Source organism: Neopsephotus bourkii, unplaced genomic scaffold (genome assembly GCF_033783945.1).
Source record: "Neopsephotus bourkii isolate Nb327-2 ecotype Australia unplaced genomic scaffold, CSIRO-AGI_Nbou_v1 NB_1060, whole genome shotgun sequence".
Classification (NCBI taxonomy): domain Eukaryota; kingdom Metazoa; phylum Chordata; class Aves; order Psittaciformes; family Psittacidae; genus Neopsephotus; species Neopsephotus bourkii.
In genome coordinates, this window is record NW_026901548.1 from 2,008,827 (window position 1) to 2,023,145 (window position 14,319).

The 14,319-nt window shown below is 45.3% G+C and overlaps 1 protein-coding gene across 2 annotated transcripts in view; it reads left to right on the forward strand.

Moving 5' to 3' along the window:
- The first annotated feature begins 3,770 nt into the window (after nt 1–3,770).
- LOC133216637 (peroxidasin homolog) overlaps nt 3,771–14,319 on the forward strand; it is a 41,431-nt gene continuing 30,882 nt past the window's right edge. Inside the window, exons 1-2 of one of the 2 annotated variants that reach the window (XM_061361514.1) lie at nt 3,771–4,224; nt 13,881–13,952. In XM_061361514.1, the coding sequence (XP_061217498.1) occupies nt 4,061–4,224; nt 13,881–13,952 (236 nt within the window). In that variant the 5' untranslated portion in view covers nt 3,771–4,060. The remainder of the gene's footprint in view (nt 4,225–13,880; nt 13,953–14,319) is intronic. The other variant, XM_061361513.1, reaches the window with a different exon arrangement.

Here is a 14,319-nt window from a genome sequence, read left to right on the forward strand (position 1 = left end):
TACACCACTTTGGAAGAAGGTGCTTTAAAAATGACATTAAACCCCAGGTTTGTATTGATGAGCCATGCTGAGGTGGTTGCTAAAGCTGGCCAGTTGGGGGGAGAATTCCCTTTTATTTATCCCTGTTTGGTTTTTATCCCTCAATTCTAAAAGATACTTTGAGGTTTTTTCACCAGATTTGCCTTTTTTTATCACATTTGCTAGATTTTTGTAGCATTCTATAAGATACATAAAATACTGCTATTTTTCCTGCATAAGGCTGAATAAATATATATGCAATAAATCTATGTTCTAGCTTGTCAAATTGACCCCTTGTCCAAAACCCCACAAATCCAAACAAACGTGATATTTTGTGTGATATAATTGTGAAATAGCATTTGCTTATAGCCTGTAAATAAAGGGGAACTGTAAATACATCTTCCCTGTGCACAAGCACTTGCACTGTAGTTTTGTATGCATCCATAGAGTAACTGCAGCATAACTGTTCTTGTGTAGTCCATAAGCTGTCTGGGAACTTTACCTGCTTCGTTTCCCTTTGTGTTCCAAGTAGTCTTCACTTGAATTGTATTTGACTCTCTTTAGGTTTCAGTACAGCAGCAAATCTGCAATGAGAAATGTACTTCAAGCCGCTTTCATCATTGGTGGAAGAATCTCTGTGTAGAAGCTAGAGATGAATTGGCCTGAGGCATGCAGAAGTGTTATGCAATTGAACCTTTATTCCCAAGTGTTTCTGTATCAATAAATGCAGTAAAGACTTTCTAGCTTTCTTAACATGGATTTTCATCATGTTGTGATTGGAATACTTTGTATGTAGGTGCTTATTTCCTTAAGTGAAGGTTAAGACGCCAGGGAAAGCACTTAATAACATGGTGTAGGTGCATAGTTTTATATGAACTCCTCAGAATATAATCTCTCAAAAGAAACCTGCCCATAAACCTTTATGTAATGGAGTTGTGCAAGATGGGTTTTGGGATTAGGCACGTAGAACTGATCCAGATTTTATATATCAAAGTGAACCCACTTACCTGGCTGTTAGACCTGGGGACAGCAGATACCAAGAGGTCACTTAGTCCGTTTCTGTCCCTCAAGGAATTGCTGAACATGTCAGGAGTTCATTCTGTATCAATACAGAATGCATTAAACTTGTCTCCTGTGCTCTGTTTTAGTGCTTAGTTGATGCAGATTTGGTGTTCAAAGCTTCCATTTCACTAGCATTGAGAATAATACTTCAGCTGTAACAGCAAACTGATCATGATACATTTAATTAGCAACAGTGGTACTTGTATCTGACCACCTCTTTTGTGCAGGATAACTGCCTGTAGGATGTGTTTGTTGCTCTCACCTGTATGTATGATGTCCTTTTACCAAGTATAACATGAGGTAGTGCTGTGTTGTTTTCCTTCACGTGATGCTGGAAAACTCTTCTGCTTTGGGAAGCGATGGATGCGTCCTACAAAGGGTATCAAGTAAGTCAAATTGGTCAGATAAGGTTTATGTTCACTCCAAGGTAAAACACGGAAGGTTAATTCCCTGGGAAGTAGTGATGAGCTCCTCAGGGGAGCTGCTCCAGTGAAGGGGAATTTAAAGGTAAAACAAAGAAGGGTTGGGGAGGGAAAACCCCCACATCTAAAGAACAACCCCAAAGCCTCCTTGCATTCTCTGGGTGTGAAAGGGTCTGTCTATCAGAAGCTGGAGCTCTTTAACCATGGAACACAAGCATGAGCTTTCATTCCTGTTGCTTAGGAGTTAACTGCTGGTCCCTGCTCAGAGCTGCACACCCCTTCCTAACCAGTTCATCATGTTGATGGAAAATAAGATAAATGAATGCGAGGGGAAAGGAGTGGTGGTTGCTGTGTGCTGTAACATCTCACGAGCATCCCATTCATCATGTGGGGAGAGCAGGTAGAAGACGCGCGATTCAAGTTCACGTGAAGATCTGCTTCTGGGTCAATGTGTAAGATGCAGAACTTGCCTTTTTGCACTCGAGCTATTCCCTGTGTGGCCACTGTTGAATCTGCTTCCATTTAGCAGAGCCGGTTTCTCCAGTGCAGTCGACAGATACCCATCAATCCTTCCAGGCTCTGGAGTGAGATTCCAAAGACCGTACGTATAGAACCGTGCCTGGTGCCTAGCCCCCTCTCCTGCTAGCAGCATAAATAACCCTGGGAGGGATTATTACTCTGCAGATGGTTTAGAGCTCAAGAGTTTATGCACAGGGTGTAATTGGAGGCAGAAGGCAAAAGCCCTGTGTTTGTGAGGTAGCCAGATGTGCTGGGGAAGATGTTGATGACCTTCCTAAACGTTGGAACATGGCTTGAAGAGAGCCGTTTTGTTTCTTTTCCTATGAATACTTCTTTAGGAAGCAGCTCCTAAGCAGCTGGGTTGCCCTGTCCCAACAGAGTTCCATGTGGCTAGGGAAGAGGTGAGTGACCTGAGGAGCAATCAGGAAGACGGGGCTAAAGTCTGGAAGACTTCACCGTAACCCGCGTTGTCTTTCCTGATGTACACGAAGGATGCGCTTCTGATGCGCTTCGTTTCTCAAGCTGGAGTGAAAAGGTGTCGGTCACTGGGGGCTATGTGCTCTCAGCCTCCAGTCGTTGGGTGAAGGCTGAAGCGTTCATTCAGCCTTGTACAACCTGTGTTTGTGGGATGGTTGGGATGGCCACTAGAGGACTCTCTGCCCCAAACCTTGAGTTGGGTCCTTAGAGAAGAGGGGAGGAGTTGCTGTGATTTCAAAGCGGTGTCGCGACAAAACTGCAGCGGATTGCCTGAGGGTGAGATGCAGGAAGTCCGCACTGCAAAGCGCTTTTATGGGGGGGGGGGAAATGGAGGTGTTTTGTCGTCTAATGTATGAAATCTGTCAGTGAAACCTTAAAACCCGGCACTTCCCGAATGCTGAAGTGACAAAGAATCTAAAAGGGGAGCTGGGGAAGTTTCAATGCTGTTCTTGCTGTTTTGTCACGTTATAGTTTACAGTATAAAGCAGACATGGGGTTGATGGGATGCTTTCATTTAATCTTCCAGGTAACATGGAATGGTGCCATGTTTGGAATTCCTCGGGTGCCTTTTTACCCTAATGAGCACTAATGCCTCACTCCTAAACCCACACGTTGAGGATCTTGTGTAGTGATAACTTCAAACCTAATACAAGCTGGTTTCCCTCTGAGCTTCTTTATAACAGTAGAAGGTGATTAATGTAACTGGAAATAAGCACTCCCTTTTGTGTCTCGCTTTTATAACCCCATGGGAGGAACAGACTGAGGTCTGCATTTCCTAGAGTTCAAACTCAGTTGATTTCATTATTGACATCCCCCCCCCCCCCCCCCCTTCACCCCTCTATTGCCTTTAACGTCTCCAAAATCCTGATGTATTTCCAAATGACATCCTGGTAGGAAGAAATTCTATTAGCTAAAAGGTCTTTGAAATGAGTCAGGCTTTGCTCTGCATGTGAAACTTTATGCTATGTGTAAGATCAGTGAGAGGTTTGTCTTCATTTGCAGGTTATTTATCCCTTTTAAAATCACTTCTCTGTAGCATTCCACATCCTGTCAATGGCTGGAAACCTATTTTTGCCAGATGCTACAACCACATGTAATAAGAGACAGCCTCTACACTAAAGCTGTCACTGCCTGATGTGTTTGACAGACTCTTAGATAAGATGCTACCCTTAGTTTGCAGTGTGCATAAAATACCTTGACCCATCCATGTCCTAGCCCAGCGCTGGAAGCAGGGTGTCACTTGCCCATGAAGGTGCATTCCAGTGTGCCTGAGGAGACTATGAGGAGTTAATTCACTGCTAGAAATAAGGAAGGCAGTCAGAATAAATCAAAGCCTAGAGTTTGTATTTCAGCACCTTAATTCCAGAGGGGTGGGATCAGCCCGATCGCCGGTGATGTACATCATGGCACAGAGAGGGTGGGCGGTTGGCCTGTCAAACTGCCTTGCTTTAATTGCAAACACATGCTGATGAGTCCCCTCCTCCTGGACCTCGGCGCTGGGAAACTTCTTTTATCAGCTCCCTGCAGCTCAGAATTGAGGCAAATACACTCCAGCACACACCATGCTGCTCAGACCTGCCGCTCTGCCAGGCTTGCTGTGCTTTCTCCTCCTGCCCAGGCTCTCCTGCTCCTGTCCTAGTCGCTGCCTCTGCTTCAGGACCACAGTGAGATGCATGCATCTGATGTTGGAAACCATCCCCGATATCCCACCCCAGACAAGCATCCTGTGAGTAAATCCTTTCTTTTTACTGCCTTGCTTACCTGCTTGGTCTTTATCCTCCTTTTTTCCTGCATTGTCGTCTGCATCACAAACTGTTTAATGCTTTTAAAGCATAAACCAGAAACTGCTTCTTTTGCCATCAGTTAATGGTTAATAGGACAAACAAGGGAATTGAAAAATCCAATAGGAATAATGCCAGGGTGATCACTGGAAGCCACTGGTGGAGAATTAAAGGTCACCAATGTTAAACTGAGCTTATAAAAAGGTACACAGTTTATGTTTGAGAGGGGTTTGGATATGAGCCTAGGGGGGAGAGAGGAAACCCAGCAGTTCAGGCTTTAGACTCCACTGAAACAAACACTCTCTAACACATACAACACCATTTGGTCCCTAAGCTTTAAGTGCTGGTTTTCCAGGTTCTGTCTGAACTGTGCAAACCAAACTTGGGGCTCCTTTGGAAAGCAGCAATGGGGGTAACCCACAGGTTCCTTGAGAAATGAAGTACCTGTTCATGAGGGAGCTGCTGGCCAAGCCCATTCCAAGGGAGAAGGGGAAGGGAAAGGACATGGAACACTTGGAGACTGGGCAGCTCTTACTGATAGGTCCAGGAGAACACTTCCCTCTGATTCTAAATGAACCCTGTACTTAAAAGTAGCTTTAAAATGCAGTGGTATGTGACAAAATGCTGCCCTTTCTGCTACTCTCAGCTGGTCCTTCAGGCTCGCAGGCTTGCTTTTGGAAGCAGTAGGAAGGACTTGTCCCATAGTGATCTTCGAACTCATCCTCCTTAAGCTGCTGTAATGTAAAACTATTTCAACACAAGTTTGAGAGGCTTTTCCCTGTGCCTGTAACAAATCACATCTCGATCAGAGTCTGGATGTGCTCTTTCCCCAAGCTAGTGATGGAGTGGTTATCCTACTGTGGAACTGGGTAATACTGTATAGCTCATTGGTTTACAATAGTAGTTTGTGCTCTTAGAGCAGCTTGCAGACTCTGACTCTCCACACTGGCACCAAACTTTTCTCCCCCATTATTCCCCTGCATCTTGGAATACTGAAGTGTTCAAAATACGTTTCCACTGTTGGAGTCTAGCAAAAGATCTTGTTTCTCCTTGCTTAAACATAGGTTTTTATGGGGAGGAAAAGTTCGTTTCCTTGGCTTGAACCAAGATAGTTCTGAGCTCAGTAAAGCTTCATTTCTGTTCTCTGCTTGACATGAGGCAGCGTTTACTGTCACGCTGGAGAGCCTGAGCGTGCTTCCTGTCGAGGTTCTTTGAGTGCAGCAGGAGGGAAACCTCCTGTGGTCACCGGCTCTTTCTCAGTACCACATGGGTGTATTTCCAAATGCCCTCTGGCTACAGCAGCTTCATTCTCTGTGCTGCAGGGGGCAAATCCCAGCTCTGCTCCATGGCTTCTCCTTGCAGCTTCAGTCGAATTCCAGGTAGTTTCTTGCTGCCATGCAGTTGGCATTGGCTTGCGTCTAAAGCTCAATCTAGAAAGGTGACCAGATTTTCCAGTGCACTGTATACAGTCACCCTAATTCCCTCTCCCCTGCTCTAACTAGTTTGCATGAACACTGCTTGTAAATGGTCCATGCTTTTGCCTGATAATCCATTTGGAAATCTGGTTTATTTAGTTTAACACGATAGCCACAACCTCCAATGGGAAACTGGGTTTTAAACATTAACTGAATGGTACAGGTGTGAGATATAGAAGTAAGAATATTCCAAATATCATGACTATCCTTAAGGACCAGTATTTTTAAGGAGATTTGTCTGGTTCATTCTCTTCTAATACTCTCTGCATAATTATAAGCAAACCCATACTGATGAGCACAGACCCTGATAGATAACATGAGCCTGGGAAGCATTCTCTGTTGGCAGATCTTGTGCCTTTGTATGGTGTGTGGCAAGTGAAACTCCTGACTTTCTGGCTATCTTGAAGATCTCCTGTATGTAAATGCATTTGCCAGCCAGCATCCCATTGTATCTATATAAATAGCATGTGAGTAATTCAACTTTTAATTGTGAAAGATCAAAGAATGCTTCTTAACCAAGCCCCTATCTAGGCCAACTTTTTGGTATGCTAATCTTCCTCCTGGGAGCATCGTTGTGTCAGTGAACATTCCCAATTATAGCAAGAATAGTCTTGATCCTGGAGTTACTCTGAGTAGAAGATGTGGGATTGTGATGCTTTCCACATTCACCCTTTGGTATGAACAGGACTGAGTGTGCGACTGCAGCTCCAAACACCCATCCCATGCTCCAGCTCAGCTCCTTCACAGCTGCAGTATCCGGATGGAGTTTGCTTTGGAGATGGGAGTTTGGGACTCTCTGGCCTCTGTGACTCCGTGCCACCCTCTCTCTAGCAATCCTTGGAGAGTGGGGAACTCTTGTAGCCGGCACATGCTGGGCTTCAACAAGCCCTGTTGGCAGGATCCCCTTGGGGCTGCAGCCAGCTGGCGTCCCTTGGAGCAGCCCATGGCCTTCCTGGAGCGATGCTGGGGTTGGCATGGAACCAGTTCCAGGATTGATGAGCTGTTATTGGCTCCTCTTTGGTCACCATTTCCCTCCTCCCTTCCCGATCCCAGCTGGGTGCAGCTGAGGATCTGGCCCAATGTCTGGTTATAGCAATAGACTGTTTATCTCTGGTAATGAAGTTTTATCCTGAGCGCAGAATAGGATGGCAGGAACACGTGTACAGATAAGTCAGCTATAAAAATTCATGATGTATAACGGCAAACATAGTTTGGCTGCTGTCTCTTTGACTGGAGCATGATTATCCAGATGTGATCTGCTGCTTGCCGCTGGGATTCAAGCAGTTCTTTTAGCCAGCAGCCCTAAGAAGGGAACAGCTGTGTAACATACACCCAGACCATTTCAATAGGGCTTTAACCTTCAAAGCGATTTGTTCTGCAGTGTGACATTCGAAACAATGAGCTCTGCAATGTGTGGGCATGAGCAGAAGAAATTCATGGAAAGAAGTTCCCCTCTGGCTGGCAGCTAATGGATTGCAACCCAATTATCCATGGGGTTATTCTCCTCTGCATTCTGAAGAGCACGTAATGAATGAGGACTTCTAGAGAAGCACAGCTGAGGGCACAAGCAAAGCCAGCGCAGTGTCTGGGATCTGAAATCATCGCTGGCATGAACTGAAGGTGACCCAGTTGTTCACAGACCTGGTTGCTAATGGGGCAGTGGAAGCACAGCCAGCCTGATGAGTTTTGTTCCCCCTCGTCCTTGTGCTGCTTGGTTGGTGGCTGCTTGGTTCCTTTCTTCCATTACAATAGCATAGGACACGGAGCAGATCCTGTCTTAAGGAGCAGAGCTTAGAGAATGAATCTTGTACATTTGTTGGGGTTTTTCTGAGCGAAGGAGCTCTTGGAAATGCTGCTCCCTTTGTGGTCTCTGTCGCGTGTTTTGGGTTAAAGAATGGATTACTCATTTCCTCGGCCTGTGATGATCTTAGATGCAGCCATTAAATGCACACCCACACGTTCTGCATGTGCCAGGTGGGATCTCCACTTCTTTTGCTGTAATATTTAATCCTCATTAAACTTTTCAGGGGGGAAGCAAAATCTTCTCTATGTTCTCTCCATAGAAGTCCCTTCCCTGGCAGGAAGATGCAGAAGGAAGGCATTTAAACCTGTTTTTCTTCCATTCCAGCATCTTTTGATGAAAGCATCCAACCTCTTGTAGCTACCTGCAGGGTTTATAAATCCTGCTTTCACTGATCTTCACAGTGCTCCATCACCTGGTTCCCACTGGAGTATTTGCATTTTCATTGACCTCAACATATCCTTCTCCCCATAGGCATGCCAGGATTCTTTTCCTATGCACTTTAAGGAGAAGTCAGTGTGTTTTGGTGAAGGAATGTGTGTGTATTCTGGGTAAAGGCTCAAATGGTCATGCTTCTAAGAAAGAAAAAGCTGACACCTATGGTACATGAGCCTTGCTATTGAAGAAGGCTCTAGCAGTTCATTTCAGCTGCTGTGGTGTGACTGCTTCTTGGACTTCATTGCCAAGGTAAATACATCTTTATACTTGGAACTTGGCTTTTGCTTCCTTTGGGTCAGAACACACTTGAGGAGGAGGGAACACTTCATCTGACGTGGGCAATGTCTTCAATAGATAGTGCAAAGGAAGTATACATTAGGTTAAGAGGGTCCTGTTCCTTGTTGACATGAATGTCCAAGAATAGACTTACCTGGTTTGAGTAGGATCACACCCTGCTCTCCATACCTATTGCTAATATCTCCATACCTATTGCTAATACAGAATAGCCCAAATAAACTATCTAAGATTGAGTTCAAAGGGGGTTTTGTGTGATCTCCCTATTTGGATGTGTTCAGGGCCAAAACTGTGTTTTGGAGGTGTTCCTTGGAGGTGAATCCTCAAAGGATTCATGTAGCAGTTGATGGAAAGATTCCAGCAGCTATGATGGATCCAGCAGATACCTTCTGCCCTGGCACTGCCTTAAGGGCCAGGCTCTCAAGTGTACCTTTGGGACCAGATTACATGCATGGAAAAGGTGGGATCAAGCCAGGCTGGGATGCTGGCAGGTGAATTGCTATCGAGTTCTTGCCCCAGCTGATGCAGAAGGGACTCCTTTGAAGCTCTGACTCTTGCTTGTGTGAGCTGAAATCCTGAAAAGCTGCTCTCAGGAATGCCTGTGGTGGTTCCTTAGTTAAAATCAGTGTGCACATCCCTAAGGCTTCAAAATGTGATCAGTGTGGCAGAGAGCAGCAGCGTGTGTGCTCATCACCTCTCTCTTCAATGTTTCAACCGTGATCGCATCATCTCGTTTACTGGTGTTCCATATTTTCCGTCCTCTTCACTCTTTGAACAGTCAAATCTCGATGTCCTCAGCTGGAACCCCCCAAAATAGACAGGCCTTGGAAAATAACCCAGCCCTGAGCCTCCCTGCGGTCTCCTCATCTGTGTAGCAGCCATGGCAGTGCTCCGCTGTCCATATAGGGATTCCATGAAGGCTGTCATTTATTATAAGCCATTTGGGGACTCGTGTGTGAAAGGGACATTCCTGAGCTGGGGAGGTGGTGACAGTGAGTCTGGAAGGCTTCATTTCCATCTCAGCAAGGCTGTGTTCCCTCCTGCCAGGACTGGAGCTTGTTTGGCAGGATGGGAGAACCTGCAGGGCTGACTCTGATGGTCTGTGGGTAAGTAAGAGGAATGATCCTCTTTCCGATAAATGTTCTGGCTCTTCTGCATAGGAAACTTGACTTAAATATTGTGTTTAGTTTGTCTTTCACATCCTCCCTTTCCCAGAAAACACTGTAGGAACCCCAATGTCTTTGTAAAACCACCTTCACTCTGTGTCCTTGTTGATAATGATGGGGTGGCTGCCACTTTACTCAATCCGTTCTGAGTGAAATGGTCCAGAACTGTCAGCATCGCTGCTGTGCACAACCTTTGGAACACAAAAGATGCTTCAGTGGAACAAACCCTGTAATTTCCATGGAACTGCAGTAAAATACCTCTTGTAGCTAATTATCTGCTTAGTTAACATGGTAATAGATGATTCTGTAAGAGCCTAAATACATTAAACAGAAGTGGAAGTTACTTGTAAAAGCCATTGATTGCTTTATAGAGTAATCACTGATAATTATTTACCACAATGCTTTTAGGACTGATTGTTCTGTAGCAGCTGAGAGAATTAGGAAGGTTCAAGTGCCATTCTGTGAAGATGTGTTTCCCCCTCCATGTGCAGATTCTGGTGTTCTCAGTAAGCCTCTGCCATGGGCTCTGGAGTTCCCAGGTTTGGGAAAGATGAGTTATTTCAATAGCAGATCCTAGATTATCCGTGCATTCCAGCCCAGTTTCCTGCCAGTTATGGCTCCTGTGTGCACTCTGTGTGTGAAAGTAGAAGAGGTTCTTAGGGGGTAGACTGAGCTGAGCTCTTAGGCAGAAGCTCTTCCCTGTGAGGGTGCTGAGGTGCTGGCACAGGGTGCCCAGAGAAGCTGTGGCTGCCCCATCCCTGGCAGTGCTCAAGGCCAGGTTGGACACAGGGGTTTGGAGCAAGCTGCTCCAGTGGAAGGGGTCCATGGCAGGGGTTGGAACTGGATGAGCTTTAAGGTCCCTTCCACCTCAGACCCCTCTGTGACAATATGGTCCTTTAGCAGCAGCCATCCCATTCGTTCCTGATGGAGAGGTACCACATAATCCCAGACTTCCAGCCATGAAACTGTGTGTGTGAGAGCTAAACCACAAGGCATCTATTTCATTATTTTCCCCCATTTTGCAAATTCCAAGGTGGAAGAAGGAGGGACAGAGGGAGCTCAGCTGCTGGTGCACACAGCAGCTGGAAGGGGCTGGCATGGGGGATGCTGGTCCCTGTATAAAGCACACTTGTTCATGGAAAGAAACCCGAAGTTTCCAGACTGAGTGCCCTGGGAACAGAGAAACAAGTGTTTCTGTGTAAGAGGGACAAACTCTGTAGGGAATGTGCTCAATCAGACACACGCAAGCCAGGAATTTCTCTCTGCTGCCCTATGAGGCATTCATTGCCGGCTTCAGGCTAAGGCAAGGTCTGGAATAAAAAACATTATGAATGAGCCAAAGTATTGTTTGGGGGATTTTAATGCATTGGTACAGAAGGAGAATTGGGTTCTTCTGTCTCTACAAGGGCTTTGCTGTGTAGAAACATCCACACTGGTGTCTTTTTGCTGCTGTTTTGGGTGCAGACAGCAGAATGGTCTAGTCCTCCAGGGCAGGATCCACGTACCTAAACCCTATGTGGGTAACGCCTGTCTTGCCTGCGGCCTACCTGAGTGTTTCATCAGCCTCACTGTTTCAGGTATTTTAAATGGACCCCATAATCTATAGTGTTAGTTGGTAACTATTTGCCCTTTTCTATGTGTAGCCAAGGTCTGATGCAATTACTGTATCCGTGGCTAAATAAACCATCGCAGCTCTTCTCATTATCACATTTCCCAGACTTCAGATCATTCCCATTGCTTTCCTCTGGATTCTCTCCAGTTAATTCACACCATTTCTTCAAATGAAGTGCTCGGAGTAGACATGTGCTGCTCCAGTTCCCTTTTTTGTCTGTGGGGAAAGCTGTTGCCTTCATATGATGGAGGGCAAACCGGAGAGTGAGCTTTCCAAAGGAGTGCAAGCAGCTGTGGTCCAGGGAATCATGTGAAGGTCTCATCTGGAACAGAAAACAAGGAAAAGCGAGTTATTTCATTACAATCACAAGCTAAGGTTTATTGCATGCTCCTTGGGGTGGTGTAAGGGAGAAGATCCTGCATTAAACCAGCCCCGTGTTGCTCGCTCAGCAGTGGGAGCTATAAGGAGGCATCTCTCTATCCATGCGCTTCTCAGCAGTAGAAGCACTGCTAAGAGATGGTCCAGCCAAGCAATAGCCATGAGCATTTCCAAGGAGTTATTGGAAATAGCGAGAACTATTGTGGTTTTAGTGAAAACAGCCATTAGTAAGAACAACCCTGAGGCTGTAGCTATGTTCAGAGGTAGTTTCCGTCACCATGCTTTTTGCTTGGAAGCCATGCACTTCTATGTGAGTGCTGGCATGTGCAGGATTGCAGTTATCTCTGTTCATTAAACCAGTCTGATGATTTTCTCCCCCCACCTGCAGCCTGTGACCCCAAGTGGTGTTTTACGCTTCACTGCCTGTTTCTTGCTGACTTCCATGAGCATCAACAGCTTCAGCCCTGACCCCTGTGTATTGCTTCCATGTATTCGTGGTGTTCCCTATTACCTGTAGCCAGCTGCTTGGACTAATTACATAGCTCTTTACAGCCCCCCAGGGTAGCGGGGTTGGTGTCTGTGTGTTAGTGTATAAATCAGGTTTGCATTTCTCCACCTTTTTTCATGGTCTAGTCTTTCCTCATCTCCTTTTAATGAGGCCATGGAGAGCAGTCAGCACTTTGTGCTGTCCCCTTTGCCAGTGTTTAATTGCATTTGGCTTTATGGTGTCAGCCATTGCCTTGAGAAATCCATGCAGATAGCTTCAAATTCACATCATCACGGAGGAGGGACGTGCAACACCTTCCAATAGGACGAGCAAGAAATGTGCATATGGAGCAATGTGTGTAAAGCCAGACACACCAGAAAATGTGAAGGGCAAAGTTGCTGTTAAACACTGGGATTCCCAAGGGTGATCCTTCGGGACTGCCGTTTGCGGCAGACAAATGGTGCTTGTAAATGGCAATTCCAGCTCTTTCTTTCTGACATACTGAAGCTGTGTTCTTTCCTGCCCTCCAACTCCTCTCCGTGCAGTACTTACCACTAAAAGGGGAGAGATTTCTCCTACTTCAGTCTTCTTGTTCCTTTGTTCAAAGTTGCACCGTTATAAAGGAAGAAGCACAATAGAGCGCATTGTGTGATAACAGGGGGTAACAAGGCAGAGATTCAATATTTCAGTTTGATTTGCCATGTATTTTCTGCCTAAACCATAAGAAAACTTACTGAGGAAGTAAATAAAGTAAAATCAGCTTTACTTACTGTGTATTCTCTTCTCAAGTGGTTGCTCAGAGGTGTTTCACCCCCTTTGGATACTCTCTGTCAGTTCACTTACAGCTCCCTGCAATTCATTCACCTCTTTCTAATCTCAATTTTATAAAGGCCGTGATTCTTGTTCTACAAATAAGTGTTGAACCTGTAGCTCTTCGTGGACTTCTAGTTTCAACTTCTGCCTCCAAACTCTCTGTCACTCACCAACAGAATGATGGGCAGCTCGGCGTGTTCATGTGTGATTTCCCCTTAAAGCAAATGCCCTTAAAAGGCTGCCTTAAACCAAGAAATAGCTGTGTGCTCTCTAAATGGGATAGATTAAGCAGTGTAGGAGGGAAAAAAAATCAACTTCATTGTTGTGCCTTGGATAGAAACTAGCGGCAAAATCCATTTGTCAGTGTGTTGTGATTTGTTGTAATACGCTGGACCACGCGAGGTGCCAAATCAATGCACATCCCCTATGGAAGTGTTTCTACTTGGTTAACCAGGTTAAACCACTTAGCTCTTATTTTCTTATCTCATTAGCAATCAAACCCCCCTGTTTTAGGGTTCCAAGCTGATGCAGTTACATGGGCAGCCCTTGAAATTTGCCAGAATCCCCTGGACTCCACTAATTCTAATTGAGGTTGGCACACGTTTGAAAGGCAGGCAGCGATAAGCTGTGCTGAGTCTTGGAGCACTGCAGAGCAGAATGTGAAATGCTTATTATATGAGGTTATTTGATCAGATTTAACCATTTTAGGGCAAGGATAATTTTGCTAAGGAGCTACAGAATGGCTCCATGTGGTGATGTGCATTCCTTTATAAGTCAGTATGAGGCATGAGTATAATTGTATGTGAAGTTGGGGTGCTGAGGTGCAGACCTTGTCTGGTGCTCATGGAATTGATCAGTTGAGTCCTTTAAGCCTTTAGTTTTCTATGATATTAATATGAACTGTGTAAATGTCAGCTTGTCCTGTCTATTGGCTGAGTTTATAGACAAGAGGAGACCCCAGCCACCATCCCCATTCCTTCTCCACTCCCTTCCCAATCTTTGTCTCTGTTTCTCCAGTCTATAGACCTGGTTTGATAGCCTCTCCCCTCAGCCCTCCTCCCTTCCTCCCATGGATGATGCTCATTGCTAAAGGCTTGCTTATATCCCAAGTGCACTGATTGTGGTTTTTGCTTTTAGAGATTTACGCTTCAACCACATCAAGGAGATCCAACCCGGAGCCTTCAGAAGACTGAAGAACCTCAACACGCTGTAAGTTCCTCCCAGTGATCCTGCAGTGAGGGTATCCATTCACTGTTTGTGTCTATACTGTCCTCTCTGTTGTCTTAAAGATGGCCTTGGTCCTTTAGTTGTTGCGGCCAAGCTGTGCATACCCAGTTAAAGCTTTTAAATTCTCTCTGTTCTAATCCTGGATTGTATTTCTTACCTTTTTTAACTAAATGTGCCTTTTAATTACATTCATTTCTCACAATTAACCTGTCCTTTCAGAAGTCCTGATGCATCCGATTACTGACTGAGGATTTTTGAGCAGGTTTGGCCATAGACTAACCCCTAAACACAGTTCTGGCCTAGGATTAAGGTAGTGGAGGGATGCATTAAAAGCTTCTTCTTTTCCATG